Source organism: Pleuronectes platessa, chromosome 7 (genome assembly GCF_947347685.1).
Source record: "Pleuronectes platessa chromosome 7, fPlePla1.1, whole genome shotgun sequence".
NCBI lineage: Eukaryota > Metazoa > Chordata > Actinopteri > Pleuronectiformes > Pleuronectidae > Pleuronectes > Pleuronectes platessa.
In genome coordinates, this window is record NC_070632.1 from 10847278 (window position 1) to 10865676 (window position 18399).

Below are 18399 nucleotides of genomic sequence, written 5' to 3' on the forward strand. Positions count from 1 at the left end.
TGTTGGACACCACAAGAAGGAATATTGACTCTCAAACATCATCTGCAGCCTTGATGTTTTAATATGTATTCTCCGCTGCATAAATCCTTTGTTGCATGTCAGATCTCGGGATCCATCACGTCTCTGCGTCCGGGGTAGTCACAGGCATGTTTCGGCGCGCCTTCATCCCCTCAAATGGTGACGATACAATGCGAACGATGCCAAGGGATTCATTGCACCCTTGCCGTGGCATACATCTGTTCCTGTCCATCCTGGGAGAGGGATCCCTCACATGTGGCTCTCTCTGAGGTTTCTACATTTTCCCCTGTTTATGGGGGTTTTTTGGTAGTTTTTCCTTACTCTTGTCGAGGGTTAAGGACAGGATGTCGCATTTGTTAAGCCCAATGAAACGAATCATGTTTTGAATATTGGCGATACAAACAAAACATGTGAGTGAATAATTTGTATGGGCTTTGCAGACTGATTATTTTATTACATTTCAGGTGGTTTGCTGGGCTTAAAGGGGAAATTCCGGTGCATATGTTGCCATGTGCCAAGTTCACTATATTCCCGTATAGGGAACCTCACCAGGTAGTATATTCCCCCGCAGACAATTTGGCTACAGCGAATGACTACACCGCGGCGGTGAATGGCTCACATAACAGGTTCACTAGTTAGCATATTCTCCTGCAGGCTAATGCCCCTACGGAGAATGGCCACACCGCAGCGGTGAATGGCGCACACATAGCAGATACCGATCCGTACGTCAGGCTCCGACTATGTGCAGTTTTGGGGGGTTACAAGTATTTGCTCATCACTCCCATCATTCCTGTGTAATCATATGGGGGAGTGATTAAGTTGGAGCCTAGACGCCAAACACTAAATCTGTTGTAATAAATATATTACATGATCAAACGTGAGTTGTCTGACAGAAATATGGCGACGCCTGCGAGCTAGTTCTGGCAGGCAACTCGAGCTGTGCTGCGTCCAATCACGTGACATACATCACGTGACATACATCATGTGACATACATCATGTGATATACCTCAATCTCCACAACCATCTATAATACACACCCACCTTATCAGGTGGTCTATTTAACCAGAGAGACATTTCCCATAAACCCCTCTTGCTCGCACTGCTGCTGCAGTATGGCTACCTGTTGCTACAGTCCCTCCACCACCCCAGCATCCACCTGTAGGCCCAGCATCCACCTGTAGGCTCCAACGGGGGGTTACAAGTATTTGCTCATCACTCCCATCATTCCTGTGTAATCATATAGGGGAGTGATTAAGTTGGAGCCTAGACGCCAAACACTAAATCTGTTGTAATAAATATATTACATGATCAAACGTGAGTTGTCTGACAGAAATAAAATCTTTATTATCCTTCAAGGGCAATTTGATGTACAACTAGCAACTAGTGCACGACAAAAATAACTAATATCAGAAAGCACCGCAAGTAGAGGAGGAGAAGAAAGATCAATATAGAGGTAAGAATCACCCCGATTGTGGACTTCATTAATGTTTATTTTTGTCGACATGACATGATATGCTATCAGTACAGCTGATTTCAGACTCTTTTTATATTTTTTATTGTATATATGTATTGTTTTTTTATAGCTTACAATTCTATTTGCCTGTGTGTGCATCTGTAGACATTCCAAAAGTTATTGGGGTTGCATCACAGTTTGCGTGTGTATGTTGGGGGGGGGGGGCAATTTGAAATCTTGCCTTGGGCGCCAACATTGCCAGGGCCGGGCCTGCTACCTCTGCTACTGACATCAACAGTCAATATTTGGGGGCGTGGCTTGTTGGAAAGCCTGGTGTCAGCCTGTGATGTCAGCTGTCCTGGATTCCTCTGTTCTCTTTAGTGAGGGCGTTCTCCCTTTAGTGTGTACTCTTTAGTGAGTGTTCTCTTTGGTGTGTGTTCTGTTTGGTGTCTGTTCTCTTTGGTGTGTGTTCTCCCTCTAGTTGATAGGTGAATTTTTGAAGTAGGCAAACAGAGAGATCACTTACTATACCCAGGAATCAACCTGATTTTTAAAAACGAAGCCAATAGCAGAAGTATTGAAAAAGAATATCAGAAACAGGAATATGGACATCAACAGCCTTTTACCCATTGTGACGTCCTATTTCGAAGGCATGACATCAAAACAATGGAATCTTTCGAAAGCAGGCAAACCTGATGTGGCCACAATAACCACACTGGGAGAGAAACTGCTGGAAATTGTCTTTTTAGTGACACAATCCACCCTAAAGGGTCATGTGAGCACCGCTGGGCCTGTGTCTCTGAATGGTGTGATTTGCTCTTTGGGCAAAACACTTCCTCAGATTTTTGCTCAGGCTCTTGACGTTCCAGATGAGGTCAAGCTGGTCAGCTCAGACAAGTTGACAAGGTTGATTGCTAAAGAGATTGCAGAGTGTGTCAACTCTGTCCTTTCCATGAGCGTGGACACTGTGAAGGAATCTATTCCTCGTATCACATCTTCAAAAAGACTACAATGTCTAATTCAACAGGCTGGCAAAATGATCAAAGGACTCATGAGGAATCTGAAAAATCAACAACTGGTCGATAAAGAAGACTGTCAGGCATCATCCTCATCCCGGAAGACAATCTCAGGAGACAGAGACAGTCTTCTGTCTGCAACATCCAAAACTGTCCAGGAGATCATTAAGGATGAGGTCTCTCACTTCATCAAATCCTCTTCTGATTATGAGCAGTTGGAATCTGGCTCCACTCTGGAGATTAAGAATGTTGCAGATGACGTTGCTGAGGTGATTGTGGATGAAATCATGTCGCAGAGCGAAGTTGATCTAGAATCAGCCCAAAGCTCACCCTCTATGAAGAAAATGTGTGGATGGATTAAGAAAGGCGCTGCAAAGCAGTTTGCGCAAGCGTCCATTTGTCATATTGTGGAGAGACTGAATATCAAGTACTTTGACAGCCCCGACAACCCAGCCTTTGACAAGGTTTTAAGTATGCAGTCAATGCAGTCAGTCATTAGTGATATTGACGCTCTGCTTCCAACAGTAGTTGGTGAGACACAGCAGGGGCAGAATGTGTCTCAATGGATTGAGGATATTTACAGTGGTGAAACCCTGGAGTTAACCAATGAGCTGAAAAATATCCTCATCAATCACATTGATAGGATGAGACCTAAGATCACCTCAGGACCAAAGCGCACAAGCTTAATGGTTTTACCGCCACAGGCTATCCTATCAGCTGACATCCTTGCCATGGTGTGGTGTTTCCTTGGAGTAATGAGGTGGTGGCTTCACACACAGGCAGAAACTCTTACTTCCTGGGTGTTAACAAAAAGTTTCGAAAAGTCTATATCATGGGGCCCGCTCGGATGGGTCACTCTGCAATCTTTCGAGAGTCAATGGTCTGGCTCAAAAAGCGAGGTGACCACTTCTGCAGATAGTCAAGGGTCTGGCCCGGAAAGCGAGGTGAAAACTTCTGAAATCGAGGAAGAATACAGCGAAGTGCAAGAGGACGGAAGGAAATCCCTCATCAGGATAATTGTTATGAAGCTGGTTCGGAGGATCTTTGATAAAGCTCAGGTGTTCGTAGAGCTCAGATCACCAAGCACCATCATCGAGCGTCTGGTGGAAAAAATATGGATCGAAATCGAGGATGAAGATTTTGAGATCACCCCAAGAACGATGAAACACATTGACAAAGTAATTTTCAAAAAAATCTGCAAAAAGTTTCACGGTGTTGGAAGTGTGCTTTTGGAATTAGAAATGAAAGACCCACTACTTGAAGAGTATCTTGTATCTTCCTTCAAAGATCAGCTTATGTCGCCAAGTTCCTGTGGATTTTTCTCCTTTTTTTGCCTCTCCAAATACTTTTCATTAAAAAATATTTTCTCTTAACCACAATGTAGTTTCTCTTGTGTTTGGGCTTTTTAGACAAATTGCTCCCCTCTACGCCTCTGTGTAAGTCTACTGTTGTTCGGGTTTCCTCCTACTTTGCCCCCCACTTAGTTAACACAATACAGAATCTCCCAACTGAGAGTGTGTTTATGTGCGTGTGTGAGAGTGAGAGAGGGAAACAGGGGGAAAAAAAGAAAGAGAGAGTGTATTGAGGGAATGGGGGAAAAGGAGGGTTGATGTGAACAGCGAGGCGTAGCGTGATGTGAGTTGTAAACTGACAGGTGACTAGCTTGTTGGTCTAACCTTGCAACTTGAATCCAAACAACTGAAGCAAGCACATGAGTGCACACACACACACACACACACACACACACACACACACACACACACACACACACACACACAGATAAGTGTGACACGAGCGGCACATGGGAGCACAATGTTTATCAGACCCCAAAGATTTGCACAGTAATAATTTACTTTCTCCCGTGTGTGTGTGTGTGTGTGTGTGTGTGTGTGTGTGTGTTTGTGTGTGTGTGTTTTGGTGAAGGCACGATGAACTCTTGTGTGAAACTATCTCTCTTCCCACCTCCCTACCTCCTTCCCTCTTTCTCGATCACCCCTCCATCTCACAAACTGACACCTCCTTCATCTCATTGACACCCTCTTCTCTCACAGTCTCATTAACATGACTGTGAGAGGATACTTCACGAAGTACAAAGGGATTTATTTTATATTAACAACAACTTGGATTGACAAGAGCTCTTTTGATTTGCCACCTATCATTTCCATGGCGATCCACCCTTAACTTGAAATCTATCCACTGCCCTGGCTGCAGCAGGATGGTTTCTGTTTACACCGTGTGACTCACTCTGCTGCTGGCAGCTGGAAAATGGCAGGAAAAATTAATCTAGAAAAGACACAAAAGTTTAACTTAATCACTTTTATGAGAAAGTAGCTGAGGCTACACAGCATCAGTGGTCACGTCTCCATAGTAATGCTTCTCTTGTCAGAATGTCAGGGACATCTAGAAAAATAAAATAAAAGGAACAACGCATGTTGCGATTTTTGTGGACTTTATTAATTATCAAGTTTTATTTTAATTTTTACTTAAAATTATTTATTTTCATATTAATTTTGTTTAATATACATATCTTTTTTATGTTGAACTTTATGTTGAGTTATTGTGAGTTATTCTTATTTTCCTTGTGTTAAAAGACCTGATGGGTGTAGAATACTTACAATAAAACAATTATAATTACATGTCACATTACATTCATTAGGCCACATCGCCCACACGTTACATCTAGGATCGATTAAACACTTTAGCACTAACTGTCAAGGTAAAAGTACTTTTAAACCTGCTTGAATTAAACATATATTTATACAGTCCCGATATATATGCTTATACATATACTTTAGAGCCCATTAATTAATTGGAAATTCTATATAATTATTATACTGATATATAATTCTACATAGAATTATATAGAATTTCAATATAATTATTATGTTGATATATAATTCTATATATATAGAATTATATTGAATTTCCAATTAATTAATGGGCTGAATTGTATCACACTGGACTAGAAATGATTACAATAATTCTTTCTCAGGTTAGATAATAGCCTTTTTATTCGTATTGAATAAACAACATTATTAGATTGTTGTTGTTGTCTTTGTTGTAATTTACCACCCGTATGTTGAATGGCTGTATTTTTAGTTGTTGGTGCACATAGAGAGACCAACAACTATAAGATTCTTTTAGTCCCGCAGTAAAGACTGCACTGGACAGATGTCAGCCTAGTTTAGAGTTTATTATGGACTCATGTGTCACCGCCTCATTCCAAACACTAGATGGCAGACATGACTTATTCAGAAACAAGATTCCAAGTGGATTCTCAATCTCCTGATTCACATTCAGGTAATTATCACAGGTAATAAAGTCACAGTTACTTTCAAACAGCTGCTGAATGCATCATTTGTGTCAGAGCTGTTATGCTAATTATCAATCATATGAAAGTATTAAAGTTGAGAGTTATATCTGCAAAAAGGACGTACATCTAATTGTCATGTTCCACAAAACTGTCTCTGGAAAGAAGAAGGCCTGTGATATTTCTCCCTGTCCACGTGGCATACCACCTCGTGCCCACACACACACACACACACACACACACAAACACACACCCCTGAGACCCTCAAAGGATAAGCAGTGTAAAAGAAGGGTTGATGGAGTATTGGCACAACTCTCACTAAGCAGTAAGTTTTCAACAGCCAACAACATGCAGTCCACTTGTTTAAGTTTTCAAATCATAACCTCTATATCTTTTAATGCTATAGGCTCTTCAAAGAATGATCTTAACGCTGGAAAAAATGCATTTCAAATAAGATCTCATCACTGTCAAATGGTTAGAGATAAGATGTTGAAGTTCATGAATATTATATCTGTCCCTCCTCTGTGATGCAGACATTGTGAAACAGCAACATGGAGGAGCTGGCAGAGAGTGTGAGCGTGAACCTGGAACTTGATGGCTTTGTCTTGGGTTTCACCTGCTCGCATGTTACACCACAGCCGCCCAGCTACTCCTGTCTCTCCTCCATGCGACTTGTCAAGCTCGTGCATATTTAATTGTTTGTCCACTGGGCTGCTATCAGATGAACCTATGTAGGTGAAGGGGTGGTGCTGCATGGGGAGGTGATGATGAGGATGACGATAAAGATGATGATGTGTTGGGTGAGGGGCTGGGTTTTGGAAAACCAGCTCCACCTGCCCCTCCTCACCAGTGATGGATGAGTTATGAGATGGAGAGGAGATCTGAGCGGAGCCTTCAGTTCAGCTGCAGACAACGGGGTCTCATAATGCCCAGACATTAAAAAGTGGATGCTACGCTTTTATTTTTTTCTGCATGTATCAGCCTTGGATGGATCTTTTGGAGATTAATGTTCCAGAGGCTCTGACCGAACGGCACTTTGGAAGGAGGAGTACTTCAACACAATCTCTGAATCAGCTCTGAAAAGTGGACAAAGTCTGTGCTACCTCTGAGGGACCCTTGGCACCACTCTGAGGTGGAGCCAGCCACCGGTGCCACAAACTCAGGGAGGATGGAGAAAGGCTTCTAGCGGATTTTCATTTTTCATTTTTTTTAATCATAACAAAGTGTGCCAGTGAGGTATCAAGACGCTGTTTTGAGACAAAGGTGGAGAGAGAAGCGAGAAGATCCAGGGAAAATGCCTTTTGGTGGGTTGAAAGGTTTGAAGGAGCAGGTGTTGAAGCCTGGGAAGGAGGAGGTGAAGAGCAGTGTGGGCGACTCTCTGGGAAAACTGCAAAGGTGAGTGGGTTTATGTGGAGAGTGGTTTCGAGGGATGTTTCATCCAAACCCCACAGTTTTTTAAAAGATATTGTTCGACTGCATGTAATAAGGTTAGGCTTTTCACTCATTGTCCGTATATTACATTCACAGTGGAGATTAAAACAAGATTGTTCAACTACACGAGAGCAGAAATATCTAGTGTCACAGATCCTGGAGGCGAGGCCATTAAGCCCAGCGTGTTCTCAGAGATCCTGACGATAAATAAATATTTGATTCTTGTGCTTGCCAGGCAATCCCTGTGATGCAATCAGAGATTTTATTTTAAGACATTGATACATATTTCATATCTGATGCATATGTCACAGTAGGACGTGTGTGTGTGCTGGAGGTAGGAACCTTTATATAGAAGATAATTTTAAGGGTTAAAACACGTAGATGGCAATTGCCTAGAAGATGAGTTTTGTGTGTGTGGCATTAATATGTATATGCTCTGTCATCATTTAGAAATACAGTAATCCATTATGAAGAAATAAAACATAAGAAGAAATTAATAATAATAATAATAATGTTATAAAAATGTGCCTATCATTTCGGATTTTCAAAATGTAATCGTGAGTTTTTTTTTACTCCTGAGTAAATTATTTTGTATTGATGCCAAAAGATAAAAGTGGTTTTAGCGGATAACAACATGAGACAGATTTAAATATTATGGCATTTTTTATTAGCTTCTTAATTAATCCACCAGCCTACAACATATTTACAGCCTGATCACATGACGTCAGTGACCAGACAGAAGCTGTTAACGCTTCTTTGCTGCTTTTTGAAAATATCATCTGCGTTTTTTTGCAATTTATGATTTACGATTTTTTTTATGAATACTACACCCTTTCTCTGAGAGAAAAGAGTAATGCACATTATCTCTGAAAGGATCTTTCATTTTAAATACAGCGATGTGTGCTGCAGCTGTTTACATGCTGTTCTACAGGTAACATCGACTAACAGGGCTGTTCATTCAAAGACAAAGGAAATAGATTAAATGTCAATTATCAGGTCCATGTCAAATAAAAGTAAAATGTCGCTGAAGCCTTTTTAGTCAAATTTGACTACAAGACGGACTATTTTTTTTACCCATTGCTTTTATAACTGACATTGTTTTAAAAATCTTGGGCCATTTTAACTTAACTCATGATTATTTACTTTTCCAGTGCGTTAGTCCATAAATACATAAAATTACCAGTTGACACTTCTGTGAGCACTGGTTACTCATCAAGTACTAAGGTAATAAAGGCAGGATTTCATTGCTTGATAACAAAGAACTTCTCCCATTTTCTTTCTAATATCTGTCCTGGTGGGGATGAACTGCATAAGAGGTCTTCTGCAGGAGGATGAGAGATTGGAGCAGCGACATAGTAAAAGAGATGGGTCTTTGGTTGTGGAACAGGTGCTGAAAGCAACCTGATCATAGCAGATCTGTGACCCTTTACCTTGCGTGTCATGGCCTCACCTCCTGCCCTCTGCAAGAGAGTGCAGAGACTTGTGTTACTGTGCTGTTTGGTTGCCAAAAGCAACAGGACACGACATTATCAAGTGAATAATGCAGAAATCCTTACATGACTTGTGGCCAAATTCAGATATCATAGAATTTAGGCACAAAAGACACTGACATTTGATGATTGATATTCATAAAAATAAATATTTTTACTTCAGGATGCTCGGATGACAAATACTGTGTTCCGTGCTATTTTCTCCTTAGAAAAATAGATGGTAGCAACATAGAAGAAGAGGACAACATTGAGCTGACAGAGGATGGGCGACCCGTGCGATCAGCAGGACTTCCTGCCCCACTGGTGGACTGCAGCTGTGGCGGTCTCCCTAAACGATATATCATCGCCATCCTCAGCGGCCTGGGCTTCTGCATCTCCTTTGGCATTCGGTGCAATCTTGGTGTGGCCATCGTGGAGATGGTGAACAACAACACTGTCTATATCAATGGGACTCCAGTGCTTCAGGTACTCACAGGACCCTTTGGTTTATAGTTTTGAAGACATTTTACAATGAGTGACAGTCTGGCCTTCACAGACTAAATTGTGGGTTACTTAAAATAAAAAAATAAAAAATTCTCAGTCCCCATAAATTCTACCAAGCTGCACCAAATCACTCACACCTATAGAATTTAGTTCCCTAAGATCTATTGATTTTTTCCTGGGAAATCTGAACATTTTGAGAAATGCCAGATTTTCCTAGTTCCTGGATCTGCCCTGTGATCTAGATACACGCCAAAAATGCAATGGGTCCGATTCTTTTGTATTGAATTGAGAAACTGTGTTTTGCTGATTAAGAGTTCAACATTGCATTTTTAATTTTAAGACACATATTTTCATCTTTTAAATTCTTCATCTTCCTCTAAGCCATTTTTCTCTCTCCTTCTGCAGATGGCTCAGTTCAACTGGGATCCAGAGACAGTGGGGCTGATCCACGGCTCCTTCTTCTGGGGCTACATCGTCACTCAAATCCCCGGTGGCTTCATCTCCAACAAGCTCTTTGCCAACAGGTCACTCACTGGCTTCACGGCTGATTGTGATCTCCCTGTAGCACTGTTCACTCAGTTTTACCAACTAAAGAGACTGTTTGACAGAAACAACTAACTATTTTATGATGATGACGATTTGACTCCGGGTTCTTCTGACTGAGATTATTGTCTTTTGTCTGACACATTTTGAACAGAGGATTAATCACTTCTATAAAATGTTGTTGTTGTTGGCTGCCTCAGATACAGTGCAGAGGAAAGTGATGATGTTTGATAGGAGTGAGGGGTGCAGAGTCAGATGATGCTTTGAGTCATGGTTACCGCAGGCCCTGATCATATGTTAAGATATAATCATAACAAAGGTCTATAAAACCAAATAAAGGTTTTTTTGGCGGGTGGGGGAGCACCTGCCCAGGGACTCGCCGTTAAAGGGTTAAAGCTGTATGGTGTGGTGAGCCGTGCTGATGGAGCAGATAGCAGTCCTGTAATAAAAGCTTCACAGGAAAAGAGGACACGCCACTGACAGAGTTAATAATGAAAGATCCTACCTCTGATTTCTCTCGGCAACACCAGCCACTGGAATATTACAAGTGTCACTTACACACTGTTTTGGAAAAAGAGGAGGACGGGGGGATGAGGTGAAGGAGAAAAGAGAAGGGAGCTATGTAGCACGGCGGTGATGAAGCAGAAACTTGGGGATTGAAAGGGATGTCTTTATCTCAGCCGGTGACCGGGAGAGGGATGAGACGTGTCTCATTGTGAGGCCGACTGTCAGATATGTGGAGATATACAGGATCCCAATATCACATATCTTTCAGACACTGGGTTTCATGTGTTGTTGTGTTTTTACCTGTTACAGACTGATCACAATACAGTTAAGGTCGTAAAGTATTGTTGCAGGACTGTGTTATATCTTAAATGAGTTGAGAAATTTAATATTAAAACAGATAATTTCTCTTTAATTTGCTGGAACAAAAAAATTATTTTCACTTTTTAGTTGCATCTGCTAACATGGATGAGGCTGGATATATGATCTATGCTACAGCCAGCCACCGAGGGGGGGGGGGGGGTCAAGACACTTTAGCTTCGCTTCTGGGGTTGTCCTCATGTCGTTCATCCTTGTATAGGCAACCGTCATTATCTTGCTAGCTTAGCATAAAGAATTGTGGACTGTCTGAATGAAACAAAAAAAAGTTGGCTAAATACTGTCTTAGTATTTAATGGTGGTTGCAACAAATTGTCTTTCTTGCACTTTTATTTCACATCAAACAAATGACATATAATATTATCAATCAATAACCTGTGGAAGAACCTGAATAGAGCCATGCTGACCATAGATATATATAAAAGCTATATGTCTCGTCTGCGTTGCCGGCCAACGGAGTCGAACGTCCGCACATGGCGGCCATCTTGCCACAGTCAGCTCGCTCACCCATAACACTGTGTGGGTAGTGGTACATGTACTTTTTAAATCAAATAGAATAAAATAATTCTTGATTTATTTATAAAGGAAAATTGTGTACCTATTTTAGAGCAATATTCTATTTTTTAGAACATCACATAATTATTCATAAGTATGCAGTGTCATAACTACATGTCTGACGTTTATAACAAACCAAACCGTTTAAAAATCGGTTGAAAATTGAGCAAGTTATGGTTATTTAAAAAGTACATCAATATCAACACAATGTTATGGGTGAGCGAGCCACATGTGGCAAGATGGCCGCCATGTGCGGACGTTCGACTCCATTGGCCAAGACATCTAGCCTTTATATATATCTATGATGCTGACTCCCTCCTCTCTTTCTTATCTTTACGCTAAGCCAAACTAAGCCAACAACCTATTCCATCGTGACTAAGCATGATTCCAATAACTATTCTTGTTATCTGTGAGTGATACATGTGGACGTTGATGTTTTAAGCTCTTCTCTTTTTTACACCAAATGTTTTGCTACAGGGTGTTTGGGGCGGCCATTTTCCTGACCTCAGTGCTGAATATGTTTATTCCAGCAGCTGCTAGGGCTCACTACGGCTGCGTCATGTTTGTCCGCATCCTGCAGGGCTTAGTGGAGGTAAGACAGAAATGTTGGAGGCAAATAAAGAAGAATGAACACTGGGTCACTGAAACAATGGTTCAACATTTGGGGAAATATGAATATTTGTTTTTGTGGTGAGAAATAAAATCAACATTCACAACTGTAGGATAAATGTGAAGCAGTAAGCAAATATCACCAGTAGCTGGCTAGCTTATCTTAGCATATACATTGAACACGGTCCCATCCAAAGTTCATACAATCTACACTGCAAAATCTCCAGGGCTTATATTCAGCAAAATATTATCTAATTTAACATATTAAGATTTCAGTGTCAGCTCAAGAAACAAAATCTAACCTCCTCAAAACAAAACAAACAAGTGTTTAAACGTATTTCAGTGAATCCCAGGCTTCATCCCAAGTCAAGCTAACTTTTGACGCCTTGTCCCTCCTACAGGGTGTCACCTACCCAGCATGCCATGGGATGTGGTCCAAATGGGCGCCACCTCTTGAGCGGAGTCGACTGGCCACCACTTCATTCTGTGGTGAGTGATACTTCTGTTTCTTCCACGTACGGAAAATGCTCCAGAAAACACCATGAATCAAAACCCTCTTAAATTGACATTAATTGAACATAGCTCACCTGCGTCCTCTGAATGAGGGTCTCTGAAAACAGCGCCTCTGTCAAGGCACTGCCAATGGCTCATTTCAACACAGTAACACTGAAGTAGTCGCGAAATGTAATGTATTGATTCATGGACACGTTTTGGTCACTCACAGGATTTAGGGTTAGTGAAAATATTGTGATCTGACTGAAAAGGTTTACAGAGATTTGAGATACGATGTTTATTTCAGACACATTTTCACTCTACAGTTTCGGTTGAATTTGCTACAATCAAATGACGTTAATTTCTGTTTTTTATCAAATTCAAAGTTGTGAAAAAGGAAATAAAACAAGAGACAACATAATTTTTTTATTTGAAATTTTTGTCCTTGGTTCCCAGGATCCTATGCGGGAGCAGTGATCGCCATGCCTTTAGCTGGAGTGCTCGTTCAGTACGTTGGCTGGTCTTCAGTCTTTTACATCTATGGTAAGAGGGATCTGTCATAAACACACACATTAAAGAGGCAAAGGTCCAAAGAATAAAGAGTCCAGAGTCGTAGTAGTCCAGAGTCATGACAACCTTTCAGGGTATATCTAATTCAATTGGTAGCACTTCTTAGTAATCTTAATCATTCTTTGTAAATGGTCAGTAAGTCTAAGTAAATGTTTTCTTTTTAATTTTTAATAACTCAGGTTGTTTCACATATAACTTGTAAGCCTTTAATGAAATACAAATTTCCACCGGCTGGGAAAACCTTTAAGGAATCTGGACAAAATTACATTTAGTAAATCCTTTATAACGTTTATATTTTATGCTTATTTGAAAAAATATATTTGCCAGAGAAGCCCGAGTTTGATTCATAAACCCTCCGTAAGCCATTAATAAAGCTACACGCCATATATGTTCACGTTGATTAAATACCCTGGATGTTGGTTCATGACATCCTGATCCCTGACTCATGCTGCTCTGTGGCAGTTACACTTAGTCTGCTCTGCACAATAACTGTTATCTGAATTGCTTTTGAGTTTGATTAAAAGGATTAACACTCGCACAAAATTCATACCTCGCCAAACGTGTTTTAATAAAAAATCTACTCTGCTTCTGCTGTGATACAATCTCTTGATTTATTGATGTGAATTAGCATTTTCCTGTCTGGGGCTCCGTGACTCATACCTTACTCATTTAATTTTAATAATGAAAGTTATTGCGGCCCAACGAGGGTCTGGGGTTGTTTTAATTAGTCTGTCCTGTCCTCACGCTGCTCGGCAACACTTTACAGAGCCGTCACCACAAAGATATGCATCTATCAGTGCACGTGTATAAATTCATCTGCTCTGTGTTCACGATCCTTTCATGAAAAGGAGTTTTTGGGATCTTATGGTACATACTGTGGCTCCTGCTGGCGTACGGAAGTCCTGCTGAACATCCCACAATCACCGAAGAGGAGCGGATGTACATCGAGACGACCATCGGTGAAACAATCCACCAACTGAGTGCAACTGAGGTTTGTACACACAGTGTTGGACGGTGCCTTTCAACTCCACACACACTGCATTGATGACACGCACTGACTTCTGTCCGTCAATCACAGAAATTCAAGACTCCATGGCGTCGTTTCTTCACCTCCATGCCCGTCTACGCCATCATCGTGGCCAACTTCTGCCGCAGCTGGACCTTCTACCTGCTCCTCATCAGCCAGCCGGCCTACTTTGAGGAAGTTTTCGGTTTTCCCATCAGCAAGGTAGGTCTCGCAGTGTCGCCACAGTAATTCCACCGTCAGTGAGAAACATCCATGATGACAGATTGGTCGTCACATTCACCTTGTTGTGTCCTGAATGTGTGACCTGTCGACAGGTGGGGATCCTGTCTGCTGTCCCCCACATGGTGATGACAATTGTAGTCCCTATCGGGGGTCAGCTGGCTGACTACTTACGCATCAACAAAATCATGTCGACCACAAACGTGAGAAAACTCATGAACTGTGGAGGTACGTGATGTAAACTAGAGGCAACACATTCTTTCTTTCTTAACACTGGAATTCCATGACTTGATAGGCTGCTATCTCTTCTCCTTTGCTACATATTCTTCATTAAAAGTTTTTTTCACCTAAAAAATGGCAGTGCAGTGAATAAAGATAAGTACAGTACGTTTCCATTGCAAATGAGTCAAGCAGAAACTATGCAGGACACTTTTAAACCTCAGACTCACTGATTCAAACACTTAGATGGACATTTTGTCTCTTTTACGCTCTAATCTCCTCCATGGTCTGGTCCTGTGTTTCCACAGGTTTCGGGATGGAGGCCACTCTGCTGCTGGTGGTTGGGTTTTCTCACACTCGAGGAGTCGCCATCTCCTTCCTCGTTATGGCTGTGGGCTTCAGTGGATTTGCCATCTCAGGTATTACAACATCAGCAAACAAAGATAAATCTGTGCCTCATCTGAAATTAGAACTAAAGAAATTAGGGTTTCGCTTGATACTTGAAAAATGTGGAAACCCTCCAATGCACAGGATGTTGCAGGAAAGTTTTTTGTAAGTGTCATTTCATCTGTCTATTTGATTATGAAAGAATCTAAAATTAAAGTGCAGTACTTTTTCTTTGGATGTAACACTGTCTCCATGCCTCATCCCACCAAACCTTCTCACTGGCCTCTCTTTTGAACATTTTATAGATTTACAGATAGAAACGTGCAGTCGGAACTGAATCATATTCAGTTTTACAAAATATAGAAATCTTTTTTTTCACATTAATCAAACACCGTCTTGTGTGCTCTGTGTTTAGGTTTTAATGTCAATCATCTGGATATTGCTCCTCGCTATGCCAGCATCCTGATGGGTATTTCTAACGGTGTGGGAACCCTCTCTGGGATGGTGTGTCCCCTGATTGTTGGAGCTTTGACGAAACACAAGGTACAAATGATTTTCAACACTTTTACTACACTATGTAATATAGTAGCATATGTTTATTAGTTGTTTGCTCATATTTTGACTGCAACTGAATATGTTTTTACATAGGTCAGTTGTGGATCTCATATTCTACAGAATTTCATATTCTGTTTGAATTCTTTGATGTATTATTAATTATTGTGTGTTTGGTCTATGTATTAAAAAAACATCTGAGACTGAAACTCTGTCCTTCCCTTAGATTTCCCTCATTACATAAACATATATCATGCTTGCTTCTTGGTTCTATACTTAACTTGTATTTATAATTAATAGAGCTGTGAAATGTATTATACACACTGCAGCTGTAGTATTTCCAACGCCATTAGTAATTCAGAGGCTTTACAGAGCTCATCCTCAGAGCTATATCATCATAAGATCACTGACTCCATTCATCTCCCCCACAGACTCGTCTGGAGTGGCAGAATGTCTTTCTTATTGCGTCCATGGTGCATTACACAGGGGTCATCTTCTATGCCATCTTTGCTTCGGGAGAGCAGCAGGTCTGGGCCAACCCCGAGAGCACAAGTGAGGAAAAATGTGGCATCATTGATGAAGACGAGCTGGCTGAAGAGACAGAGCTCCAAAGCGAAAACACTGTGGCCCCCAAAATGAGTTATGGCACAACAGACAATTCATCTGGCCGAAGACATGGCTGGAAAAAGAAGAGAGGTGTGACCATGCAAGAGGAGGAGGAACATTGCGGGAACGGGGACTTCCAGGACGGGTACCAGTGAGCCTGGACTTCCTGAGCACTGGAATCTGGTCACAGAGGAATTTCCCATCTGTGGAAATGTCTGAAACATCTTTGAAGAAGCAAGAGATCAAACGCACCTCAAGACTGCTGTGTTTTTTTTTTTTTGGGGGGGGGGGGGGGGGGGGGGCAATGTAGCATTTTAAATGTAAAGTACAACAATCCACAATTTGTAGAAAGCAATCATATGGGAACAGAACAACTAGAAGGGCAGGCAGTGGAGCACATACCTCTGCCAAGGTCGACAGTCTCCTTAAATCCAATCGAGCTGTGTTGAATTGCACACACTCATAGACAGCAGTCCCCTTAATATCCCCCACTTTAAACATTCATGCTTTATCCCCTGGAAAATAAGTGAAAATGTCAAAAAAAAATTGCAATTTTCAAGAGCTTGATCAAATATTCCTTTGTCTTGATCCAGGACAAAATGATATGGGTTCTTTCTTGCCCCACTCCCATCCTTCCTCCGTGTTTCATGGAAATCTGTCTTGTAGTTTTAGAGTAATATTCCTGACAACCAACCAACCAACCAACAGGCAGACAGGGGTGAAAATGTAAACAATTAAACTGTGAAATCAAACGTAATCTTGTAGAAGCCTACTTGAGCAAAATAAGAAAGAAACGTCTTCAAATACGAGATGATATCAGAAGTTGAATATTAAATCTAATTCTACAAATACTTAAGACAAATATTCTTAGTAATAAACTAAAGAAATGACATCCAAACATCCATGGAGAAGCGGCTTCAATCCAGACTTGACTTCCACCTTCCGCCTGTGCTGATGGTTCTCCCCCTGTGCAAACGCTGACTGGACCTTATGTAGCTTTCCTCTAAACATACATAGTTTTTGACATTCCTCATGTCCGCTATGCAATGTGAATGTAATAATAGGTTTGACAGCAGACCACAGTGTTAATGTTATGAGCCTTCTTATTTGTTGGTTTTTGCTTGTATGTATTTGCTGCTGCTGAATGATTACAGTCTGTCACCGCTGGCCTCCCCTTGTCCGTCGGATCTCAGTTCTCCATCCGTTTGTAAGGCGCGTCTTCCAGCATTATATCAGCTCCATTATTTATAGTGTTCTGAGCTCATAATGGGCTGAAATGGATGGTGACATAACTCTTTGAAGCTTTTAGTGTAACTCTATTTATTCTTTTGGTGTTTGTCTTTTTGCAACCTCTCAATGTTTGATACATGGAGACCCAGATCGTTTCCAAAAAACGCTGGAGGCTGATGTTTCACTTTGATCCTAGAAGAGTAAAGAAATTCACCCTCATTCTTCCTCAGCACTGCTAATGATGAGACAGTAGCGTATGATCATATTGTTTGAGGGGGCTTGGATTTGATTTGCACTTTACTTGATCACATCACAGATGTAATGAACAACATTTCTGTTCTGTATGCCGAATGTTTAGAAACATAAAATCCATGAAGAGCGTCAAGGGTCTGGATTTGTCATGTTACTTGGTGTATTCAAAAAAAAATATATAAATGATTTATCATCAAATGACAAATTGTTCTGTTGATGTAAGGGGAACCTGCACCAAATTAAGATTTTCTGCTTCTCTTCTCCACTTCTCTGAGACACTTTCTCTTTGTGCATGAAGAGACATCTGTGTCTATAACAGTGCATATTGTAAATATAGGCACATATAACTGTCAACTAGTCCCCTTGAAATAACAGTGAAACACCACACCACTGCCTTCAGACCAGGTTTTTAATGGTCAATCGCTTTCCACTGCCTTAAGTTAGTTTTAACAATGCTACTGACCACAAATCATTATAAAGGAGACATATTATGCCCATATTAAGGTTCATAATTTCAGTTAGTGTTACTACTTGAAATGTTTTAAATGCTCTAATGTTAAGAAAGGTCTCACTTTCCTCTAACTTTTCAGCCTCTGTCTGAAACACGTCATGACATCATGATCACCTGGATGTGTCAGCCGTAGAACTGACGAGGTGTGTCTGGAGTTTCAGTGTTTTCTGCTCATAGAAACAATGACAACAGTGATGATTATAAAGTAACTTTAAATATTTGAAAATTAGCAAATAACCCTAACCCTAACCCTTAACCTAACCCTTACCTACATGTCTTAGGATGAAAATCTAACTGTGAAATCTATAAAACAGTTGTTGAAATATTTCTGTCTGGAATCAAAGTGTCCTCTCTGGAGCCACAGAGGGGAAAATAACTGAGAGGCTAACAGGCTGGTTTAAAACTTTCCCACTCTAGTGTAGGTCTTAAGTTCCATTATTATTATTTTTATTTGATTTGATTGTTCCCTTCACTTCAGCTTATTTCTGAACTTATTCCTCACACAAAGCTGTCATGAAGTCAGTGTCACGTCTAAATTAACTA

The 18399-nt window shown here is 40.9% G+C and overlaps 1 protein-coding gene across 1 annotated transcript; it reads left to right on the forward strand.

The window, feature by feature from the left end:
- Positions 1-7092: 7092 nt before the first annotated feature.
- slc17a8 (solute carrier family 17 member 8) lies at positions 7093-16018 on the forward strand. The gene is made up of 12 exons (XM_053427147.1): positions 7093-7193; positions 8929-9184; positions 9608-9726; positions 11660-11774; positions 12193-12280; positions 12740-12826; positions 13702-13844; positions 13932-14081; positions 14195-14327; positions 14627-14737; positions 15121-15248; positions 15689-16018. The coding sequence occupies exons 1-12, from the start codon at positions 7093-7095 to the stop codon at positions 16016-16018; spliced, it is 1761 nt and encodes a 586-aa protein (XP_053283122.1).
- The last annotated feature ends 2381 nt before the right edge of the window (positions 16019-18399 follow it).